Source organism: Hyla sarda, chromosome 7 (genome assembly GCF_029499605.1).
Source record: "Hyla sarda isolate aHylSar1 chromosome 7, aHylSar1.hap1, whole genome shotgun sequence".
NCBI lineage: Eukaryota > Metazoa > Chordata > Amphibia > Anura > Hylidae > Hyla > Hyla sarda.
Window position 1 is genome coordinate 82,156,651 of NC_079195.1, and position 26,097 is coordinate 82,182,747.

Below are 26,097 nucleotides of genomic sequence, written 5' to 3' on the forward strand. Positions count from 1 at the left end.
ACCACATCAATGCACTTATGTATGTTGTGTTTTTTATGTATATATACCAGTTGCAAAGCCTTGTGCAAAAATGTGTGACTTTTTGGTGTTTTTACACTGCTTTCACCTATTTTTTGTTAAGTAGGCGTGACTTAGCAGGAGGGGGGTGTTCTTCTGCAGTCCTGCGTATTTCCTATACTTTAAACCAGAAAATCATGTAAATTGTAATGTACGCCAGCTCGAGACTGCACAGATGTGATAGTGTGGTCCTACTATGGAAGCGGGACAGTCCTATAGACTTACATTATGAGACCGTCCCGATCTTGTGACACAGAGCTGAGAGAGAACACCCAAAGTCTACACTTCTCCTGGCTGATCAGTCAGGGTCTAAACACTGTCTATGACATATCAAAGTTGTTATGATTACAGTGTCCATTTAAGACTGGCAAATTAATATGTAGGTCTTGATAAAGTCCACCCTATGTCTAAGCAAGACAATGTTGAACTTTAAACCTGCAGATTTCAGCAAGATGTGTATGACGGCCTTCTGATTAAACTATGTAGGCGCAGGGAAGGATCGGCAATTTGTTTTTTGTATAATAAGCTGCCACCAGAGGATTCGGGCAGCAGTTCACATCCCCCTTCCCTATTCTAAAGACATAAACATTGAACCAAGCCATGTGTTCATGTGTTTAGAGGGATCGCAAGCAGCCGGATGACTGTTTGTCGACAGCCATTTTATGTGTAAGACTATGGTAAGAAGCTAGACACTCCCTTTAAGGCACTTAAAAAAAAACATAGAGAATATATAAAAAATACTTGTTTCTCAATTTATATTTTATTTGTTTTCATGTCCACCATTATGTTCTTTTCCTTTAGTCAGTTTTATGCAGTGTATGACATTACTTTTATTGTTTAGTAACCCCCAGGACCCTCAGGTCAGTGGTGTGTTCTCTCTATGATACTGCAGACTGATTGATCTGTACAATAGCGCCATTGCCTTGCATGACAGCAATTCTAAACCACTGTGTGAACTCTTATTTTTCTTCTGTCTTGTAAAAGATAACAGACATTGAGGTAACAAAGAAGCGCATTATCTAAATGCCAGGCTGCTGGTCATTACTTTAAGGTGAATATAAAGAGCCTAATGATTCACAACTGTTTTACAGCTGCTTGTTTCTATGCAGAAACCTCCACTATCTTTACAGTTAGATTTCTGCCTTTTAAGTTCTATTCATATTTTTCTTTTCACAATTCAGCCAAAATGCCATTATTAGCTGCTTAATAAGTATTGCATTATCTGTGGTCTCTAGAGCTTATTCAATTACATGAAAATACCAGACAGATGAGGGAGTGAAATTAATATCATTACAGAGAAAATCCCACTACTGGATTATAATCAGCATCATTATATACTTCTAATGCCACAATACAAAATAATAAATGTTTCAGCTTTAGCGTGCAGCGGAATGTGAAGATTAAATGGAGACTGTGGGATAGAACCAGGGTAAGAGCCAAGTGCACGAACTGTTAGGTAGTCAAGGTGAAAACTAGAAGGCCTAGAATTCTATGGAATAAAATTGTATCACATAAAAGTACACAAAACCAGAAATTATAGGAAAGTTTTCACTTTTGCCCTGCTGCATGACCATGGACCACATCTGCATTGAGCTTCTATGTTTTCCCCAATGTATCTAGTTTCCTACCACACCCCGAAAACACTGGGCATAGCATATGTAGGTGGACCTTATGCTGGTTGCTTAAGCAGTTACATTTCCCAATCCACATACATGATCGGCCTGAAAACTAAAGGGTTGCGCATGGTGAAATCCTATTGTCTGATCCTTACTCTTCCTGACCTGAAATCTTTAGTCGGAAGAGTTTGGAGGCATCAATATATATCAGATAGTCAATCCTACAGAATTTGCCAGTTTCTGCCATAATTTATCTATTGTGGAGGACCAGATTTAGCTAGAAAAATTGGACTATGATTTTTACTTCAACATCTGTTCACCTTGTTTATTTCATCCGTCTCAAGTGTATTTCCCAAATTTGCCATTATAGCGGGATGGAATAAGGGGAGTATCAGACACATAGCTTTCCTTGAAAGGTGCCCATATACCTTCAACAGCTGTTGGCCATACACATAAACATTTAACATGGTCAAATGTTCACATGCTGTAAATAGGGGGAGGAGGGGTAAGCTTCTGCTAGACAGCTCTGTTGGTGGCTTATCTAATGGAAAACAAATAAATTGGTCAATTGAATTCCATCCTACATGACCCTACTCTCCCCATGCATCATCTGTCGGTGGAGAGTTCAGAGGCCTCCGTGCACATCAGAGAATTGTCATTTTCCCCCCAAAACCAGCTGGTTTAAAAGACTTTTTACTAATGTGTATCTGGACTATAGATCTTTAAAGATCATTTTTAGATGCTAATAACTGGAACTGCATTGGTTTGGCTAACAGTTCTACTAATCTATATATATATAAAACTCAATGTGTGTGTGTGTGTGTGTGTGTGTATGTATGTGTGTATGTTCCAGCATCACGTCCAAACGGCTAAAGATATTAACATGAAACTTGGCACACATATTACTTATATGTCAACAACAAACATAGGATAGGTGATTTAACCCTTATTCACCCCCATTTTCCAGGGGCGGGGTTTATGTTTAAAGTCCCAAACAAGTCAATGGGAAATATATGTTACTGCATAACTTCCAAACGACTTGAGATATTTTGATAATACTTGGTCACATGTTACTTATATATCCACTTAAAATATAGGTTAGTTAATTTAACCCTTAACTACCCCCATTTCTGAGGGTCGGGGTTTTTGTTTAAAGTCCCATGCAAATCAATGGGAAATGTATGTTCCCACATAACTTCCGTACGGCTGGAGATATTTCAATAACTGGTACACATATTACAGGTCGGGATATGAGGTCGGCATAGGAGGACGACATAGGAGGTCGGGATAGGAGGACGGGATAGGAGGATGGGATAGGTCGGGATAGGAGGACGCGATAGGAGGACCGGGATAGGAGGACCGGGATATGAGGAGAGGGATAGGAGGTCGGGATAGGAGGTCAAGATAGGAGGACTGGATAGGAGGACTGGATAGGAGGTCGGGATAGGAGGTCGGGATAGGAGGTCGGGATAGGAGGTCGAGATAGGAGGTCGGGATAGGAGGATGGGATAGGAGGTCGAGATAGAAGGACGGGATAGGAGGTCGTGATAGGAGGACGGGATAGGAGGTCGAGATAGGAGGATGGGATAGGAGGTCGTGATAGGAGGACGGGATAGGAGGACGGGATAGGAGGATGGGATAGGAGGTCGGGATAGGATGACGGGATAGATGGACTGGATAGGAGGATGGGATAGGAGGACGGGATAGGAGGACGGGAAAGGAGGTCGAGATAGGAGGACGGGATAGGGGGTCGAGATAGGAGGACGGGAAAGGAGGACGGGAAAGGAGGACGGGAAAGGAGGTCGAGATATGAGGACGGGAAAGGAGGACAAGATAGGAGGATGTGATAGGAGGACGGGATAGGAGGACGGGATAGGAGGTCGGGACATGATGACGGGATATGATGACGGGATAGGAGGTCGGGATATGACAACAATATATGAGGATGGGATATGAAGTCAAAAGCATCCTCCTTTGTTTATTTTCCTCCCCAACAAGGATTAGGAAGGAAAAACCGGGCATCGCCGGGTACTCAGCTAGTATTGAAATAAAAATGTAAACTTTCATAGTGGGCCTGGATGTTGGACACATTCTGTTTATTTCCCTGCACAAATTGACATTGTAGGGTTACATTTCTGTTTTAATAAGCCCACAGCTGAATTTAGAATGATGTACAATGCCCCCCCCCCACGTATAAATTGCCCTGCTACAAACTAAAAAAGGAGCGTTCTGTATTGTGCCGCTAAACCTGAGAATATTCATCCTCGCTGCTCAGAGCTGTCATTATTTACTATACATCAACCGTGAGTCTCAGATGTTTCTTTCAGAACTGGAGAATAGCCTAGTTAAAGCAAGCTTTTAAGAACATGCTGAACTTTAGAAACAAGAATGCTCCACTTATAGATTTCTCTTCTACATCTGTTTTCAGTTTATTATGAAATAAATTAAACATCCTCTTCACCATTCACATGTTAGGAAAACATTATATGGTAACAACAAGAGTTCTAATCTATGGTTAAAATGAAGAAGTAGTTGGACGTTTGCACTTAGTCTTCTTAGTTTTTATTCTTACCTTGTGTGAACAGAGCAAGAGAGAATAACAAAGATAACTATTTTATTTACTTGGGATAAAACAGAAGGGTCACAACTGTTTTTGACGTTAAAGGAAAACTGTCATATGTTTTGTCCCGCACTATCCACGTACCTGTGGATAGTGCAGGTGACACTGAACATTTTGAGTCCTACCTTGCCCGGATCCTCTGCGCCGTTCGCCCGTTATAGCTGGTTTTCAGTATATTCAAATTAGCTGCTAACTGGCACGGGCAGGGTTACTGCCTTCAACTGGCACTGTGACGTAACCGCCGCCCGGACCAACAGCACCGCCGGCTAATGAATATTCATATGTTGTCTTACACTCTCTGTCTCATCTCGGCTGAGTCCTGGACAATACTGCGCATGCACCCTTACTCCAGCGCTGCTCCGGACAAATGAAGCAATGCTGAAGACCGCTTCCGGGTATAGTAGGAAATCCCGCGCATGCGCAGTATCGTCCAGGACTCGGCCGAGATGAGACAGAGAGTGGAAGACAATGTATGAATATTCATTAGCGGGCCGGGCGGCGGTTACGTCACAGTGCCAGTTGAAGGCAGTAACCCCGCCCGTGCCAGTTAACAGCTAATTTCAATATACCGAAAACCAGCTATAACGGGTTAACGGTGCAGCGGATCCGGGCAAGGTAGGACTCAAAATGTTCAGCGTCTCCCGCACTATCCACAGGTACCTGTGGAAAGTGCGGGACAAAACATATGACAGTTTTCCTTTAATAGTATTCTATGGGAAAAGATTAAATATATAGATAAAAATAAACCAATATAATAAGAAAACACTAGACGTACTCTAATTTCTTATTATTATGGGGAAGATTAATCAATTACATGAGAAAGGAACAGCACAAACATCATACTGTTCTGTACTGTAGGTAGGAAAGAGAAAGAATGGATTTCAAGTAAATTTGAGAATGACTCAAAGGGTAGATGCACCTTTACGACTAGATTTTTTTTTTACCTGTCCCAAGGTATACACAATAATAAATAAAGTGACATTTGAGATAATCTTAAATGTTATTTTTTTGTTTTTAGGTTAAAGGATCTCTAATCTGCTGTTCTCCCAGGACTAGTGGGTGAAGCTCCCTCAGCCCCCCCTCCATAGACATGCATTGCTTGTCTCGCAAACACAGGACAAAGCTGATCTGATATTCAAATAAGATGATTTGAGCAGAAGGATGGGGGGAGGAGGGGGAGAGAAAAAGTATTATAACTATAGACATATGCATTTTTTGCCTAATAAGATATATTTAAAGTTACTTTTAACCTTTATAACTTGTAGTATTGCTCTATGCAAAGTTTGTTCAAATGACAAAATGACAATGACTTTTCAATTATGGGCTACATTGATTCATGTTGTAACAACATGGTTGTTATAGACAGTACAGTGACCCCGACATACGATAATTTCAACATGCGATGGCCTCTCAGAGGCCATCGCATGTTGAAGGCAGCATCAACATACGATGCTTTTGTATGTCGGGGCCATCGCATAAACGGCTATCCGGCAGCGCAGACTGCTTCAGCTGCCGACAGATAGCCGTTTACGGTGCCCCATGTGGTCAGCTGACGATCACTTACCTGTCCCCGGGGCTCCAGCGCGTCCTCTTCAGGATGCCCAGCATCATCGGCGCTCTCCATCGTCGTCATTACGTCACTACGCACGCCGTCCCGTCATCCAATAGGAGCAGCGTGCGTAGCGTCTTTATGGCGGTGACGGAGAGCGAGGATGCCGGGGAAGCAGAGGCCTTGCCGGAGCATCGGGGACACCCCGGGGACGCGGCGACAGCGAAGGACGGTGACATCCCGGGCAGCGGTGACGAGCGGTGACGGTCCGGAGTGGCGGGGACAGGTGAGTACAACTTCCTCTACCAGTGGTCTTCAACCTGCGGACCTCCAGATGTTGCAAAACTACAACTCCCAGCATGCCCGGACAGACGTTGGCTGTCCGGGCATTCTGGGTGTTGTAGTTTTGCAACATCTGGAGGTCCGCAGGTTGAAGACCACTGTCCTATACTTTACATTGCACGGATCCGTCATACGATGGTTTCAACAAACGATGGTCCATTTGGAACGGATTACCATCGTATGTTGAGAGACCACTGTATTTCTAATTTTGCATGATTTGAAAGTTATTCACCGCGTCCTTGTCTACTCCCCCCTGCTTGTCTCCCGTGGTGATAATCCTGGAATAAAGTTTCACCTGCAAAGAATATCTGGGTCGGTGTGGTGAGTTGCTCCGTTTCTCTATACCTTCTATGCTTATAATTTACAAATCTGTTTAACTTTTGGCACCAGTTGATTTAAAAATAAATAAATAAATGTTTTCCACCGGAGTACCCCTTTAAAGAGGTTATCCACCATAAGGTGATTTTAGTACGTACCTAGCAGACAGTAATGGGCATGCTTAGGAAGGATTTGCGCTTGTCTTGGGGCTAAATGGCTATGTCGCGGGATTACCATAACACTGTGACTAGCTGTTTGTGAACTGGTATTTCCTGTTTGGCTTTTCTTTGTTTGACTACAAATCCCACAATTCCATCTCCCCCCCCTCCCACACATCAGCCACCCCAGCCATTGAAACATAAATGAGCTGCATCCATTCAAATCAGCATGGTTTTCAATCAGGGTGCCTACAGCTGTTGCAGATTGATCTCTCTCCCACCAAGCGCTCCCTCCCCCCATTGAAGCAGACAGGCTCCCTGTCATCAGCTGACTAGTGAGTCAGGTATCGGCCGCATTGCAAGCTGGGAAAAATCTGAGACAACAGTCATTTTGTATGCTGGTAAAAATAAATATCGGGGTGAAAATCACATAAGAATTGTGAAAAAAACGTCACACACAGGTACACTGGATATAGCAAGGAAAAAGTGACCTTCACACAAGCGCTCGGAAGTCCAGAGAGATCTCACAGCCAGACAAATCAGTCAATATGAAGAAGGGGTATGCAAACCCCGAAATGCGTTATTGTTGTTGTGAACCAATAAAGCTTGAATTTCAATTCACTTCCATGACTTGGCTGTGAGATCTCTCTGGACTTCCGAGCTCCTGTGTGAAGGTCACTTTTTCCTTGCTATATCCAGTTCACCTACAGGATTTCCATCTGGATCCATCCTGAGACCAGCGGGCTTGCACAGAATCCTCCTCTTGCACCTCAGATTGAGGTTACATGCATAGACATATGCTTCAGGTGAGTGGCCATCTATTAGACCCCCCCCCACCCCCACTTTTTGTGGGGAGCTATTTGCCTCCTAGGGTAATGCACTAGGCGCCTCCTTGGGCCTTCTCTCTTTTTTTCTTTATTTACACACAGGTACAGACACTATATTATGAACTACACTAACTTTACAGCCCCTGTAGCATAGTCAAATAAAAAAAATTACTGGAATACCCCTTTAAGGTATCAAAACTGTTTGGCCAAACGTTTTAATGGTACTAATACAGGTTAAGAGCTTTTCCCCTGCTTATAAGGTAAACCAAGATTGTCCTGCAATGCCGATAATTGTGCATAGTAAATAGCGCATAATAATTGGTGATATAATAAAGGTAATATCTGCACATGGATAGAGCTTTAGCTCACAGGCAGCACAGGACCACAGCTTTACTTTTCTTTGTATTTACTAAAGCATTGCAAACATAGTCCCAATTTCATAGGACAGTTCGGGACACATCAGGACAAGGTTTAGATGGCAATAATGGGGTGTGAGCTTATCCTGCCTTGTATTCTAGACTCAACCACTGAAAGAAATGACCATTTGATATCCTTGGTCCTCTGTAGGACCGCACTAGAAAAGTGAGAGTTGACTCTCATCAGAATCTAGAAATGTTCAGTCACTTGGCTCTGAATATTCAGTGAGCAGAATCATAACCATGGATTTTCTACACTCGAGCTGCAGTGTCAAAGTATTTACAGCACACTTGCCAACATTTAAAATTCATTTCCAGGGACACGTTGATGATAATTGGTGCATGGAAACAAGCTTCATGTGATAAGTCTTAGTGAGTCTATGTCCAACTATGAACATCATCACAGAGTTTTAGGTCCAAAATTCTGTGCTGATTATTTTCATTATGTGTCTCTAAAGGGGTCAATGCTCCATTTTACTGCTGGGCTCCAGAAATATTAGGAAATGAATTGGCGCAGAATTCGAGACCCAACAATGAAATGACGTTAACAGCTGGAAGTTTACTTTGAAAACCACATTTCTCATCTAGTGATCATTTTGGAGCTTGATTATTTCTAACTTGTTATTTTAAAGTTTATTGAGCATTTCTGAACATGTCCTTTTTGCAAAAATTAACTGCCCTTTTTTCTGATTTCAGATAACCCTTTTAATTTTATATAGTGATTTCCAGTTTAAAGTGGTTGTCCAGGAATCATATAAAAAGTTATAATCACTTTACTGCTCCCGTGCCAATGCAACTGTGACTTATCAGGTCTCCCACTGGCCTCTACTTCCTGCTGCCTCTCGGTTTGAGTTATGTGATTGGCTGCAGCAGTCACCTGCATGTTAAAGGGGTATTCCAGGATTTTTTTTTTTATTTGACTAAGCTACAGGGGCTGTAAAGTTAGTGTAGTTCATAATATAGTGTCTGTACCTGTGAGTGACGGTTTTCTCACAATTCCTATGTGTTTTCACCCCAATATTAATTTTTAACAGCATACAAAATGACTGTTGTCTCAGATTTTTCCCAGGTTGCAATGCGCCCGAGACCTGACATCACTAGTCAGCTGATGACAGGGAGCCTGTCTGCTTGAATGGGTGGAGTGATTGCTTGGTAAGAGAGAGATCAATCTGAAACTATTTGTATTTTTGCAACCGCTGTAGGCACCTTGATTGAAAAAAAAACAGGTCTTTTGAATGGATGCAGCTCATTTGTTTCAATGGGTGGGGTGGCTAATGTGTGGGAGGGAGGAAAATGGAATTATGGGATTGGTAGGCAAAGAAGGAAACTCAAACAGGAAATACCAGTTCACAAAAAGCTTGCCACAGTGTTATGGTAATCTCACAACATAGGCATTTAGCCCCAAGACAAGCGCAGATCATTCCTAAGCATGTCCATTACTGTCTGCCAGGTAAGTACTAAAATCACCTTATGGTGGATAACTCCTTTAAGAGGAGGCAGGAAGTAGTGAACAGCATAGGACCTGGCAAGCAATGGAACAGCAGCAGAAGAATGCTAGTTTTTTTTTTTTTTTTTATATTAGTGCATGGAAACAAGCTTCTCAGGACACATCTTAAAGGGGTATTCCAGGCCAAAACTTTTTTTTTTTATATATATCAACTGGCTCAGGAAAGTTAAACAGATTTGTAAATTACTTCTATTAAAAAATCTTAATCCTTCCAATAGTTATTAGCTTCTGAAGTTGAGTTGTTGTTTTCTGTCTAACTGCTCTCTGATGACTCACGTCCCGGGAGCTGTGCAGTTCCTATGGGGATATTCTCCCATCATGCACAGCTCCCGGGATGTGACATCATCATTGAGAAGTTAGACAGAAAACTTCAGAAGCTAATAACTATTGGAAGGATTAAGATTTTTTTATAGAAGTAATTTACAAATCTGTTTAACTTTCCGGAGCCAGTTGATATATATAAAAAAGGTTTTGCCTGGAATACCCCTTTAATTCGTTTAAATTTTTTTTTTTAAATCAGTTAGAGCTTAACCGTATATAAAGTCACAGTTATAAAAATAAAGTTATATACTATATACTGTATATTAACTTAAAAAAAACTATAACAGTCGAACAAGGGAGGGGAGGGGTTAGAGGATACAGTAAACCACTAGTTACCTCCGAATCTTCAGGTTTTCCTGCTGCATCCTTCTCCTTCTTTATCTTTTGGCCTTCATGTTTAATACGTTTTGCACTACACATTTTTGTTTTCACCTCCACTTCTGGGGAATTGCCTTCTGGTTTCCGAGGCTTTACGGGAGGTAGTGGTTTGTCCTCCTCTCCTTTGATAAACCTTTCATAAGGTAAGATTAATCTAAATAGCCAAAAAGAAAAATAATAATAATACATTAGCTCCACAATGTTAATGCATTTAAAATAATTACTGAATATGCACTTAAATACTTTTACATCCTGGTGATTATCATTTTTTTTTTACTGTTTCTGCAAATACAAAAAGCAATTTTTGCTTATGTAATATTTATCTGCTGAGAACTATAGCAACCAACCATAACGTTAAAAGCACTGACTGCTGAACTGAATAAAACTGACTTGTGGAAATGGCACTCGGTATGGGATGGGACATATTGGGCACTAGGTAAACAGTCAGTAAATTGTTACCATACACCTCCTGCCACTGGAAAATTAGACCTATTTTAGTTAGACATATGACTGAAATGTTGTTAAGGGGGTTGTCCCAACTCCTTATTTTTCCGGCTCCTCCAGTCTGTCTTTAGCGGCTGCAGAAGGTTGGAAAAGCCAAAAACAGCCGAAGCAGGGAAGTTACACAATTTGCGCAACTTCCGCTTAATAGGAATTATACAAGCTGTGTAGCCCCGCAAATCACCCAGGTTGTGCAGTTTGTGCAACAAATTACACAAATTGTGTAACTTCCCCGCTTTGGCTAGCAAGGGTGCCTTTTAGGCTAGGATTCCACTGAGGTTTTTGCACTGCGTATTTTTAGGCTTAATAAATCCGGAAAAACTGTTACTGTTTTTCCCTGCGTTTTGGTGTTTTTTCTGGCGTTTTTACCTTTGTGTGGAATTTGTCTTTTTTGGCCATTTTTTTCAAAATTTGTTGGGTACCCAAAAAATTAAAAAGGATGCGGTAGGGATGGAAAAAAATGTATTTAACAAAATGTTTATTTTTATAAATTGAAATACATTTTTAATAAAGTGCGTATGTGTGTTTCACTTTTTTTTTTCTCTCTATTTTATACATTTTTTAGGTAGTACAGACTGTTCCATGGAGTAGTAGCACCTGTACTAATGGGCAGATCGCCCCGGGTGTTACTCCTAACACCCGATGTGATTGTCCATAATATAGCAGAGATACGGAGAAGCTCTATACAGCGCTCGCATCTCTGCATTATACTCCGTGCCATCCAGTGATGTGAATAGAAATTCACATCACTCATTCATATTTTCCGCCCAGAGTGGGGATTGGCCGGATGGTGGCAGCCAATCACCGCTCTCAGCGGGAAATATGAATGAGTGATGTTCTATTCACATCACTGGCCGGAGTATGTCATGCCCCCTCCAATAGGCTTGCATTGAGGGAGCGGAGCGTGACGTCACACGGGGGCGGGGTCACAATGCTCCGGCCCCCGTGATTGCCAGTAATCAGACTCGGAGCGAACATGCACCGGGGACTGATTATAACGGGATGCTGCGTGCAAGATCACGGGGGTCCCCAGCGGCAGGACCCCCGCAATCAGGCATCTTATCCTTTGGATAGGGGATAAGATGTCTTAGTGCTGGAGTAACCCTTTAAACCTACTGCTAGTTTTAGCTTAAAAAAAGCAACAAAACCTCCAAGAATGCACTAAAATGAGAGGTAAATGAATTCTCCCTGACATAATCAATTGTCTCGATCACAAATCTCAACATCGGGAGTAGTATTAGACAGATTTTAACAAAAACCTAATCCTGCCGGAATGAGATTTACACACTGATGTCTGCACACATCAACCATACAATACTGCTAGAAGACCAAGACAATAACATCTGACCACAGATATGTTCCCTTGTATCAGAGCCTAGACATGAGCAATCTCAAGCCATACACATTACGGGGGGATTTAGGATATTAAAACTTTAATCACAATTATAGAAAACTAGACACATGAAACAAAGCACTATTTGATAATCTGTTTTCCAGTCATAGCTGAGTACTTGATCTTAAAGGAGAACATAACTGTGTTATAATTAGAATAGATGGATTATATTACAATCTCAGTTTCAATGATGAACTTTTTTTTTTTCTTCTTCCAAATGCATTTGGCATGATTAATGACTCGCTGTGGGATTAATGCACAACTCAGCGACTTCACAATATGAGGACTGTTATCCAGAACATTATGTTGTTTTAAAGACAAATTCATTTAGTGGAGCCAAGGCTTTGTTTATAGGACATATACTCCTTTTAGAGTATGTTTAGTTACACAGAGACGGTTAAGAATTGCAGCACGGAATCAAATGACATTACCAGATAGATCTACGTTATTTAAGGGGTGCCTCTAGGGGTGCAATATGAAACCCTTATGGCCAAGCCATTGTTAAGCCTGCAGGTATAATTAATTTATGTATTTATTTATTTAAAACAGCTCAATCACACCACTTTCACAGTTATTCCTTTTATTTATTTATTTAAAACAGCTCAATCACACGCCTTCACAGTTATTTATTTTATTTAATAATAATAATAATAATAATAATTATTATTATTATTGTTATTTTATATTATTTTTTTTTACTATTAGGTTGATAAATAAGGCCTTCTGTGGATGGTTAGATGTTGCAAAACTACAACTCCCAGCACGCACAGCTGTTGCGAAAATCCCTTATTACGTAGGGGTTTTGAAAACCTGACAATCTCATTAATCTGGGTACTGCCACAAACTTTGGAAGAAGGAACCATCAGGACTATAATTCATTAAAGGCGCATGCTCTGACATTGTATGTGTAAGAAAATAACATGAATAATGTTCTCTAGCCCTGGGATTGGCAGCCAGCCAATGAGGCTAAACAGAGCCCATGGGGAATATTCATCCTCAGATCCCATTACAAACTGAGTTTAAACATGTTACAGCTGCTGACACTGTAAACTCTTTCCTCTATGAAGACTTACCAAAATAATATATGGCTGCCAAACACCGGCCTCCTGCTGTAATATTACCTCCCATATTTACATAATAAAGAGAATGTAAAGAAAACAGAAAGGGTCGTGTATACAAACCAGACAAGTCATCACCCCTAGCAACTGCTGCTTTCTAGATTACCATGGCAACAGCTGCTTTCTAGATTAACCCTAGCAACCAGTGCTTTTAAGATTACCCCTAGCAACTGCTATTTTCTAGGTCACCCCCAGCAGCCACTACATTCTAGATCACATCTACCCCTAACAACTATACAGTAGCAAAGATTTGGTAGGGAAAAAGGCAAACATTAATAACTTGTGTAGAGGAAGAGTGGGGCAGTTGCCCATAGCAACCAATACCAGTGCTTTTTTTTTTTCCATTTTTTAAAAATGCCTCTGAAAAATGTAAGCAGCATCTGATTGGTTGCTAAGGGTAACTGCTCTACTCTTCCTCTACACAGCTTTTAATAAATCTCCCCCTATGTCTATATTATACTGTGACACAGTGAGGCATTTTGGCTACTGAATTTAGTTCCCTTGGGTTTGGCTCACATTGTGATCGATCTGCTAACAATGTTAAAGGGGAACTCCAGTTTGTAAAAACCTATCCCCTTCGCTTTGTATAGGGGATAAGTTGCTGATTGCTGTGGTCTGACTGCTGGGACCCCCCCCCCCCCCCCCCAGATCACCAGAACTGGGTTAGATTCACCTCCCTGAACACTCTGGTAGGATAGATAGGTTAACCCCTTAAGAACCACAGGTTTTTCCGTTTTTGCATTTTCGTTTTTTCCTCATCACCTTCTAAAAATCATAACGCTTTCAAGTTTGCACCTACAGACTCATATGAGGGCTTGAAGTTGTAGTTTTGCAACAGCTGGAGGCACCCTAGTTTGGGAACACTGCAATAGACAATGGCAACTTTTCAATATACGTTAAAGGAGTTCCAAAGATTTTACCATGAGCTCATTTCTACTGACTCATCCGTACGCGGCCAAGAACACTTGAAGTACAACTTGATAGCAGCACACCAACACCAAAATATCAATATCGTAATAAACTAGCAGCACTAGCATAAGTTGTGATCTAAGGCAACTCTAGTATTACAACAAGTGAGGCATAGTATTCAGCACAGAACGTTTTAGGGTCCTAAAAGATCTTTTTCTAAAGATTTAAAGGGGTACTCCAGTGGAAAACAATATTTAAATCAATTGGTTCCAGAAAGTTAAACAGATTTGAAAATTACTTTTAGTAAAAAAATATCTTAATCCTTCCAGCACTTATCAGCTGCTGCATGCTCCAGAGGAAGTGAGTTGTTCTTTTCTGCCTGACCACAGTGCTCTCTGCTGACACCTCTATCCATATTAGGAACTGTCCAGAGTAAAAGCAAATCCCCATAGCAAACCTCTCCTGCTCCAGACAGTTCCTGACATTGAAAGAGGTGGCAGCAGAGAGCACTGTGGTCAGACTGGAAAGAACTACGCAACTTGCTCTGTAGTATACAGCAGCTGATAAGTACTGGAAAGATTAAGATCTTTAAATAGAAGTAATTTACAAATCTGAAGAAGGAAAAGTGGAACGGCCGGCACACTTAAAACTCCAAGTTTATTGTAGCTTTAAAATTGTCAGGAACAAGGTGAATAAAAAGTCAGTATACACGGTACCGTTCACCTTGTTCCTGACGATTTAAAAGCAGCAATAAACTTGGAGTTTTAAAGGGGTATTCCAGGAAAAAACTTTTTTTTATATATCAACTGGCTCCAGAAAGTTAAACAGATTTGTAAATTACTTCTATTAAAAAATCTTAATCCTTTCAGTACTTATGAGCTTCTGAAGTTAAGGTTGTTCTTTTCTGTCTAAGTAATCTCTGATGACATGTGTCTCGGGAACCACCCAGTTTAGAAGCAAATTCTCATAGCAAACCTCTTCTAAACTGGGCGTTTCCCGAGACAGGTGTCATCAGAGATTACTTAGACAGAAAAGAACAACCTAAACTTCAGAAGCTCATAAGTACTGAAAGGATTAAGATTTTTTAATAGAAGTAATTTACAAATCTGTTTAACTTTCTGGAGCCAGTTGATATATAAAAAAAAGTTTTTTCCTGGATAACCCCTTTAAGTATGCTGGCCGTTCCACTTTTCCTTCTTCCGTTTGACGAGAGTTGGACTGTACACTCCGCCCCCAGTGAGCTGACAACTTCCTTGCTGTTGGATTCATTTGTAATCCATTGTCATGCTGGTGGATTCTGCAATTCTATTAGCTTGACAGGATCAAGGAATGTGCTTTTTTTTTTTTTTTTTGTCTCCTGGAACTGCATTCTCAATATTTGAATTCAAGCATTTCATCAGACCGAAAGTATTCCGCAGCTGCAAACTCCTCCATATGAAATAATGGCAGCCGATAGCGACCCGGCTATAATGTGATCCAACCATATTCTATTGCAAAGCCGAGAGGAAGTTGCTTTCGGATTCTATGAGCCTGTAATACACTAAGCCGTAAATGTTTTATAGTCATTTCTCATCGAGATAACTGTTCTATAACTTTGTTCTTCAGTTCACGGCTAATTGGGGTCCCCCCACCGCATTCACCAGAACATAGAAGAGTTTATGAAGTAGAGAAACATTTTCATGTTAAGTTACTTTTTCTTTTTTTTTTACCGAGCTCAGCAGTTGGCAGTAAGACAGCAGCAGAAATACATTTCACACAGCTGGTCATAGGCCTAGAGCCAAGAGCTGAAAATCTGGAATTAAATGCTTCTTGTATCTAAAAAAGAGCCATGACTAAGGTAAAACCGAATGAAAACACAAGAATTTTGCTTTAGACTACTTGTTCCATGCAGTTTTTCAAACTATAAGGACTGTCCATAGCACAGCTTTGGTATATTTTTGCTATACATAATAAATATATATAAACATCTATCTATCTATCTATCTATCTATCTATATATATAAATATTTATGTATATAAATACAAGTTACTGCATAACTTCCAAACGGCTGGAGATATTTCGATAATACTTGGTCACATGTTACTTATATGTCCACTTAAAATATAGGATAGTTAATTTAACCCCTAACTACCCCCCATTTGTGAGGGTCGGGGTTTTTGTTCAAAGTCCCATGCAAATCAACGGGAAATGTATGTTCTCACATAACTTCCGTATGGCTGGAGATATTTCAATACCTGGTACACATATTACAGGTCAAGATAGGAGGACGGGATGGTCGGGATATGAGGACGGGAAATGAGGTGGAGATAGGAGGACGGGATAGGAGGTCGGGATAAGAGGTTGAGATAGGAGGTCGGGATAGGAGGTCGAGATAGGAGGACAAGATAGGAGGACGGGATAGGAGGTTGAGATAGGAGGTCGGGATAGGAGGTCGGGATAAGAGGTGGAGATAGGAGGACAGGATTGGAGGTCAGGATAGGAGGACGGGATAGGAGGTCGGGATAGGAGGACGGGATAGGAGGTCGACATAGGAGGTCGGGATAGGAGGTCGGGATAGGAGGTCGAGATAGGAGGTCGGGATAGGAGGTCGAGATAGGAGGTCGAAATAGGAGGTCAACATAGGAGGACGGGATAGGAGGACGGGATAGGAGGTTGAGATAGGAGGTCAAGATAGGAGGTCAAGATAGGAGGATGGGATGGTCGGGATAGGAGGTCGAGTTAGGAGGTCGGGATATGAGGACCGGATATGAGGTGGAGATAGGAGGACAGGATAAGAGGTCGAGATAGGAGGTCGGGATAGGAGGTCGGGATAGGAGGTCGAGATAGGAGGTCGGGATTGGAGGACGGGATAGGAGGTCAGGATAGGAGGTTGAGATAGGAGGTTGAGATAGGAGGTTGGGATAGGAGGTTGGGATAGGAGGTCGAGATAGGAGGATGGGATAGGAGGACGGGATAGGAGGACGGGATAGGAGGACAGGATAGGAGGTCGGGATAGGAGGTCGGGATAGGAGGTCGAGATAGGAGGTCGAGATAGGAGGTCGGGATAGGAGGACGGGAAAGGAGGTCAGGTTAGGAGGTTGAGATAGCAGGTTGAGATAGGAGGTTGAGATAGGAGGTTGAGATAGGAGGTTGAGATAGGAGGTTGAGATAGGAGGTTGGGATAGGAGGTCAGGATAGGAGGATCGGATAGGAGGTTGGGATAAGAGTTCGGGATAGGAGGTCGGGATATGAGGACGAGATGTGAGGATGGGATATGAGGTGGGGATATGAGGACGGGATATGGGGTTGTTTATTTTCCTCCCCAACAAGGATTAGGAAGGAAAAATCGGGCAACACCGGGTATTCAACTAGTATATATATATATATATATATATATATATATATATATATATATATAGCAAAGATAGAGATAGAACAGCACTTCACAGTTTAAATATATAGGTGCAAGTGGCAGTAGCCCCTGTAAAAGGCTTCCAGTTAAATCCATAAATACAAGTTGCTGCAGCACTCTTCGGTGAAAAAAGTAGCTTTTATTCCAATCCAAACGCGTAAAAAATGGAACGTTCAGCTTCCCATGCAGCCTTTTTCAAGCATAGTTTTAAAAGGCTGCATGGGCAGCTAAAACGTTGCATTTTTTACACATGTTTGGATTGGAATAAAAGCTACTTGTTTCACCCAAGAGTGCTGCAGCAACATATATTTCCCATAGACTTGTATAGGACTTTAAACATAAACCCCGCCCCTGGCAAATGGGGGCGAGTAAGGGTTAAATCACCTATCCTATGTTTGTTGTTGACATATAAGTAACATGTGTGCCAAGTTTCATGTTAATATCTTTAGCCGTTTGGAAGTTTTTGTGGAACATACACACACACATGTTGAGTTTTATATATATATATATATATATATATATATATATATATAAATATAGCAGAAGTAGAAGAACAGCACAACCAAAGTCCGTAAAAACCGTAGGAGGGTGCACGCAGATCCTGGACCCTTGGTTAGAGGATCATACCATAGGCAGTAAAAAAATCTTGTCCACAGCACCACAATTGAGTAAAAAAAGTGAATTAATTCCATAAGAGGTGTCGTGACAGCAGCGACGTTTCAGTCAGCTCAATCCATGAGAAAGGTCAGGGTTGAGCTGAATGAAACGTTGCTGCTGTAATGACACCTCTTATGGAATAAATTCACTTTTTTTTACACAATTGTGGTGCTGTGGACAAGATTTTTTTCTACTCTCTCTCTCTCTCTCTCTCTCTCTCTCTCTCTCTCTCTCTCTATATATATATATATATATATATACATAGATGCAAATCAAAAAATGTTGCAGTATCTTGTAATACCTTTTTTATTGGACTAACAGAATTTTGTAGAGACAAGCTTTCGGGATTCCTTCCTTTGTCAAGTCTAAAGCAAATCTAACTAAAAAGTTAGATTTGCTTTAGACTTGACAAAGGGAGGAATCCCGAAAGCTTGTCTCTACAAAATTCTGTTAGTTCAATAAAAAAAGGTATTACAAGATACTGCAACATTTTTTGATTTGCATCTGCATAACTGGACTAATTAGGCTACTCAAGTTTACTATATATATAGCACTAAGATAACACATCCTAGATCTGAATGAATGAACTAATTGTATGAAATACTTTCGTCTTTACATAGTTGAATGTGCTGACAACAAAATCACATAAAAATTATCAATGGAAATCAAATTTATCAACCCATGGAGGTCTGGATATAGAGTCACACTCAAAATCAAAGTGGAAAACCCCACTACAGGCTGATCCAACTTTATATAATGTCCTTAAAACAAGTCACAATGAGGCTCAGTAGTGTGTGTTGCCTCCACGTGCCCGTAGGACCTCCCTACAATGCCTGGGCATGCTCCTGATGAGGTGGCGGATGGTCTCCTGAGGGATGTCCTCCCAGACCTGAACTAAAGCTTCCGCCTGGACTAAAGCATCCGTTGGTGGATGGAGTGAGACATGATGTCCCAGATGTGCTCAATCGAATTCAGGTCTGGGGAACGGGCGGGCCAGTCCATGGAATCAATGCCTTCCTCTTGTAGGAACTGCTGACACACTCCAGCCACATGAGGTCTAGCATTGTCTTGCATTAGGAGGAACCCAGGGCCAACCGCACCAGCATATGGTCTCATAAGGGGTCTGAGGATCTCATCTCGGTACCTAATGGCAGTCAGGCTACCTCTGGAAAGCACAGGGAGGGCTGTGCAGCCCCCCAAAGAAATGCCAGCCCACACCATTACTGACCCACCGCCAAACCGATCATGCCCGAGGATGTTGCAGGCAGCAGAATGTTCTCCATGGCGTCTCCAGACTCTGTCACATCTGTGACGTGCTCAGTGTGAACCTGCTTTCATCTGTGAAGAGCACAGGGTGCCAGTGGCGAATCTGCCAATCTTGGTGTTCTCTGGCAATTGCCAAACACCCTGCATGGTGTTGAGCTGTAAGCATAACCCCCACCTGTGGGGCCCTCGTTGGGCCCTCATACCACCCACATTAAGTCTGTTTCTGACAGTTTGAGTGGACACATGCACATTTGTGGCCTGCTGGAGGTCATGTTGCAGGGCTCTGCCAGTGCTCCTCCTGCTCCTCGTTTTTTGTGTTGTCCACAGTGCTCTCTCTCCTGACACCTGATGCCCGTATCAGGAACGTTCCAGAGCAGGAGAAAATCCCCATAGCAAACCTATGCTACTCTGGAGAGTTCCTGACATGGACAGAGGTGTCAGCAGAGAGCACTGTGGACAAGACAAAAAATTAATTTAAAAAGTTAAGAATTTCCTCTGTAGCATACAGCTGCTAAAAAGTACTAAAAGGATTAAGATTTTTTAATAGAAGTAATTTACAAATCTGTTTAACTTTCTGGCACCAGTTCATTTAAAAAAAAGTTTTTCCATCAAAGTACCCCTTTAAGCCTTTAAGACCATGACTCTAAGTTATAAAATAGTGTAATATGGCCTTTGGCTGGTTGGCAAACACTGACGTTATTTCCAGAAATTCAATGTATGTTATATTAATATATTATATATATAAATATATATAATATTAATTGGCCATGATTAAGCGCATGTGAGCGAGAAACGGCCCGTCGGCCATTGTGTGTATCCGGGACCTGAGGAATAAAGTACCAAGTAACCGCCATCCAGTGCCTCCTCTATTCTTTCCTCAACGTGGATGTTATATTAATATACATGTATGCCATGTAATAAATAAAGGTAATAGCGCACCACCTTGTAATTATTTCGGACTACACCTTTAAATGTCATGCGTCCACCTTCCTCGCTTGCTGCCTTCTCAAATGAATCCACTATGTTGTTCTATCAATAATAAAGCGCATACATATTTACGGCACAGCTCCGGGGATCACATGGAATTCCAAAACCATATGAACAATTGCTGTTTATAAAGGTCTCTGTAATTTTCTCTGAAAGTTTTTTTCTCTCCCCCCCCTCCCCCCCTCCAGCCATCCTGGTAATAGTACAACACAAATGCCCACAGGATGTGATCTTATCATTTGATTATGAGCGAGGTTGTATTTTCTGCTCGCTCTCAGCAGCACAAGAGCTATTCTAAATGGATTTCTGGTATTTTCAAGCTGTAACACTGAAGAATCAGCAGAGGTCATAGTAAAGTAAACTGAGCCCCCTCCCCGGACGGGCTCTAATGAGGGCTATATTTATCCAGCCATGCATGAAATAATAGGTTGTGACTATAAAGGCAGAAGAATAGCATGGGAATACTGTATGGCAGCTTTACTGAACATATTCCCTTTTGATTACATAAAAGAACATCATCAACACCGAATAAGGGCTAAAAAACCTAATCTATAGGCTGTTACATAAGAAAACATTAAAGAGACATTATATTACATTATCACTAATAAGCCCAGCTAAGAGCGGTTTAAATAGGTCAATGCTTTTTACATTTAGGGTTCATTGAACACAACATTAATAGTAAATTAAGAAACTTCAATTTTAAATCTCATAGCTTAGGGATGTACATGAAGAGTAGGGGGGAGATTTATCAAAACCTGTCCAGAGGAAAAGTTGCCCAGTTGCCCATTGCAACCAATCGGATCGCTTCTTTCATTTTACAGAGACCTTGTTAAAAATGAAAGAAGCAAGCTGATTGGTTGCTATGGGCAACTGGGCAACTTTTCCTCTGGACAGGTTTTGATAAATCTCCCCCTATGTGTTTCTTATTTTTGCTATACACATGATCACCAAGATAAAGCTGCATTTATGAATAAGATGCATACAGTGAGGGGGAAGAATTTCTATGCCCCACTCGGAAAAAGGATGGGTAAAGTACCTCCCTGCTAGGAGAAAAACATCATATGCTCTGGTGTCACCTATAGGACGTACAGTGGTCCCTCAAGTTACAATATTAATCGGTTCCAGGACGGCCATTGTATGTTGAAGCCATTGTATGTTGAAACCATTGTATGTTGAGACCAGAACCCTATGGAAACCTGGCAATTGGTTCTAAAGGCACCAAAATGTCATCCAAAAATAGGAAAAAGTGAGGATTAAACAAAAATAAGTAGATAACTAATATAGATAAAGCAAATCCTTACATATAAAAGTAAGAAAGATCTGTTGGGAGCTGTAAATCACTGTCTATGTCAGCGTTTCCCAATCAGGGTGCCTCCAGCTGTTGCAAAACTACAACTCCCAGCATGCCCAGACAGCCTTTGGCTGTCTGGGCATGCTGGGAGTTGTAGTTTTGCAACAGCTGGAGGCACCCTAGTTGGGAAACGCTGGTCTATGTATAGGACAGGAGCTTCTTCAGGGTCCTGTACAGAACACAGTGTCCTAAATAGTAACATGGAGCCGCCCTCACCTAGTGTTCAAAGGAGCAGCTAACCCTGCACAGATAAAGAGTAGTACAGAACATGTAATACCTCCCTGTACTGTAGGGGGCGCTATCAGACACCAGTCAGTGCATACACTTTAGTAATACAGATAATGAGTACAGAACATGTAATACCTCCCTGTACTGGAGGGGGCGCTATCAGACACCAGTCAGTGCATACACTTTAGTAATACAGATAAAGAGTAGTACAGAACATGTAATACCTCCCTGTACTGTAGGGGGCGTTACCAGACACCAGTCAGTGCATACGCTTCAGTAATACAGGTAAAGAGTACAGAACATGTAATACCTCCCTGTACTGTAGGGGGTGCTGCCAGACACCAGTCAGTGCATACACTTCAGTAATACAGGTGTTTTACCAGTAAAATGCCCATTCTGATTGGTCAGATCTTCCAGCCATTGACACGTTTCGCTGTCCGTAGTATTGTACGTTGAGTCTGGTTTCAAGTTACAATGGTCCAGAAAAGATCATTGTATGTTGAAACTATTGTATGTTGAGGCCTTTGTAAGTTGATGGATCACTGTACTTACTCAAAATACTCAAATCAGCTGTGTACAGATGGTTAATTCTCCCTTTTGGGAGAGATTCTGGCTAGGCTATTAAAGTGTTATTGTAATTTAGAAAAACTTTTGACGTGTCAAAAAGACATTTTAAAAGTTTTGTTCGATCGGGGTCTCAATGCCAACCCCAACCAATCTTTAGCCAGGAAAAGCGCAATGCAGCTCACTTCACTCCCCAGCTCGGCACTCAAATCAGACTCCATAGACTATAATGGAGCCCATGTCCTGCAGTGAGCCAGAGCGTGCCAAGCATTGACTTCCTGACATGCCACATCCAATAGGTGGCACCAGAGAGAAAGTTATTTTTCTTCTTTGAGAGAGCAACTTTGCATATCCTGAATGCTATGTAAATGACTCATCCATAGACTGTGCTGAATATGTAGTTTGAACTGTACAACTGAGCATATGTAAGGGAAAACATATGTTGCTCTAGTGCCTGAGTGTCTAAAAGTACAAATCACTTTAGATTCTTGCCTGCTACTTGCTTTGGATGTATAGGTAGAGTTAAATTCAAGATGCATCATACAGCCATCATTATGTAAGTGGTAATGTGCCAAAAGGCATATGGAGACTAATAGGCCATTCATTCTCCACTGGGAAAAAGGATATGCAAAGTAGTTGTCTCCTGGGAGGAAAAACATCTTACGTTATGGTGCCACCTATTGGAGGCACAAGCCAAAACAGCTGTCTACAGTTGGGTAACTTCCCTTTTTAAGAGAAATAGAGAAATTCTGGCTTGGCAATTAAATCCCCAGTCGTGCTCTAAGACTTGTTAAGTACGGTAATCAAACATTGACTTGCAGAGATACTACCTCCAATAGGTGTCACTAAAGAGCAAGCCCTTTTACTTCTGGGAGAGAGGTACTTTGCATATCCTGAGCACTATGTACATTACTAAGCAGTCTCATTCATGAAGACACAACTGTTCTGCCCAGTAGCTTGTTACTACAGGAAGGAAGAAGAGGTAGAAATAACCATGACCAAATAGGCTACAAGTCCCAGTAATGCAGTGCTGGCCACCGTACACATCAGAGGATGACATTTTGGAGTCCTGCCGTCAAAGCTCATTGCCTCACTATATCCACATGGTATCGTACTCTACACCTGTTACTCCAGGCTACATGTCAAGCGTAAAATCGATGAAGTGTCAAAATAAAGAGTCTTATAGGATGGTTTATGGACTCTATCAGCAGAAGTGCTGACAACTGATGACATCTTAGAATTACTCCTTAGTAACCTCCACACTGCCAGATACTGCAACATTTGTCACTATTGGCTCAAATCGTGTCTTTAGTGGAATAAGTTTATCTTAAAGGGGTATTCCAGGCAAAAACATTTTATCCCCTATACAAAGGATAGGGGATAAGATGTCTGATCACGGGGGCCCACTGCTGAGACCCCCGTGATCTCCCTGCAGCACCTGCATTCTATGCGGGGACTGCATCTCTAGTTTCGGAAACCTCCAGGTTTCCGGGACTGGGGACGTGACGTCACGCCACGACCCCTCCATTCATGTCTATGGGAGGGGGCGTGACGGCCGTCACGCCCCCTGCCATAGACATGAATGGAGGGGGTGTGGCGTGACATCACGTCCCCAGTCCCGGAAAACTGGACGTTTCCGAAACTGGAGATTCAGCACCTGCATAGAATGCAGGTGCTGCAGGGAGATCACGGGGGTCTCAGCAGCGAGCCCCCCACGATCAGACATCTTATCCCCTATCCTTTGGATAGGGGATAAAATATTTTTGCCCAGAATACCCCTTTAACCTTTTGACAAAAGACGACAATTCCAAATATTGATGTTGCAACAGAAATATTATTTCAAAATATTTTCATAGGAAAAAAAAACACATTCCACCGCTTCTACTCTGTGTTCTCCTATTAAATCTGCTCCAGAAGTCAGGACCAGTACTGGCACTGACAGACCATCTATTTGTACATGATGCACATTTCCTGTAAATTTTATCCAAAATATTCCAAACACTGTACAAAGCCTGCCTTGGCATGCTGGCAGTTGTAGTTCTGCAACAAGTGGAGATCCTCTGGATAGAAAACACTAGTCTAAAGTAATATTTGAAATGCACTACAAACAATGGATATTTATTAATTTATTTATTTATTTTGGGTGTTTACTTTTTGGAGGCCTTGGTGTTTTTTTTATATATTTTTTATTTATTTTTTTTCCCCCCTAAAATGTCCCTTGCTGTTTAACTGGCATGTTGCCTATGTAACAAAACAAAAATGTCACCAAACAGTTGCAAAAAAAATATATAAAATATGAAGATTTACATGCATAATTAATTAATTAATTAATTAATTAATGCTTACATTTAAAAAGTAATAAAAAAAGCCATGGTAGGCCCATATGTTATTGCCAACTTTCTGGCTATTTTGCTGGTTCCTATGTGATTCTAACCGACTATCAATAAAGCTTCACTGTTGACCATTAAAAAGTAATTTAAAAAAATGTATGTGAAGGAACATGGAGAATATTTTAGCCAATCTAAAATGTTCCTGCCTGGTACAAAATTTTTTGTATTTTTTGTATTTTTTTTAAAATATTTTTTAATATTTTTTTTGCTGAATGCAATGTCAATCACAGCCAGCAGATGGCAACAAAGAACAAAACCTTTTTTTAATTTTTTTTAAATTTTTTTGTTATTTCTGTTTGCCAATAATTCTACGCCACAGTTAATGTACACAAAAAAAAAGAAATATCATTTACTATTGACGTTAGTCTTCATATTAGATATACGTGTCCTTGAAATAGCAACCAGGTAACTGTTCAAATCCCCCACAATCACATAGGACAGTGCCAATTCTTTAGCTAATATAGACAAGGAGAAGTGCTCCTAGTGTGATAACGTAATGTAAAAGGGAGATGAAAAAAGCAAAAATGCTCATCGAGTATAGTTGTACTACAGCCAAGTACAACTATGGTGTAAACATGGGATAACCCTCAACGGCCGAAGATCGGCAGCCGCTCCTGGCAACACAGGTGAAGCACTCAGACGGATCCCTCCAAGGAACAGCACAGGATAAAAGCAGCGCACAAGACTTCAAAGGTAAAATGATTTATTTACCGCATACAACGCGTTTCGCTGGACAACCAGCTTCATCAGGCAATTCTTTAGCTAGTCATCCACACAACTAAGTAGATTATTACCAAACTGGAATTCTTCATCAGGTACATAGTTTAGAAGACTAAAGACATGCTACGTATATGTTATATAACAAATCCCCTAGAGATGTCATGAACAATTTTAGTCACAAAGAAGTTCATATTTCCTCTACTAAAAAATACAGGTCAGTCCTCTTTAATATACATTAGAAGCCGGCGGCCTTGATAACGTATTCTCTCTGAGCGGTAATGAGTTCGGCAAAGTGATCAGTATTTCAGAAAGAATAATGTCATTTTTGAAGCTGGTATCAAAAAGCTGGTGTTAAAATTCATAAATTGCAAATCCGACCTATGAAGTAACTAATAGAACCACAGTACAGTCATATGTTAGAAAGAAAATTAGTTTCTCAGATACAGCCATGGTTTCCTTTTATTTTCCTTTGTAATGTAAGATTAACATTAGGGAGGTAAGAAAATAAAACC

At 41.2% G+C, this 26,097-nt stretch overlaps 1 protein-coding gene across 4 annotated transcripts in view; it reads right to left on the reverse strand.

Moving 5' to 3' along the window:
- The window catches only part of ARID5B (AT-rich interaction domain 5B), a 338,170-nt gene that overhangs the window by 13,861 nt on the left and 298,212 nt on the right, over positions 1–26,097 (reverse strand). For all 4 annotated transcript variants that reach the window (XM_056529837.1, XM_056529838.1, XM_056529839.1 and 1 more), the window contains one exon: positions 10,068–10,263. In XM_056529837.1, coding sequence (XP_056385812.1) covers positions 10,068–10,263 — 196 coding nt within the window. The remainder of the gene's footprint in view (positions 1–10,067; positions 10,264–26,097) is intronic.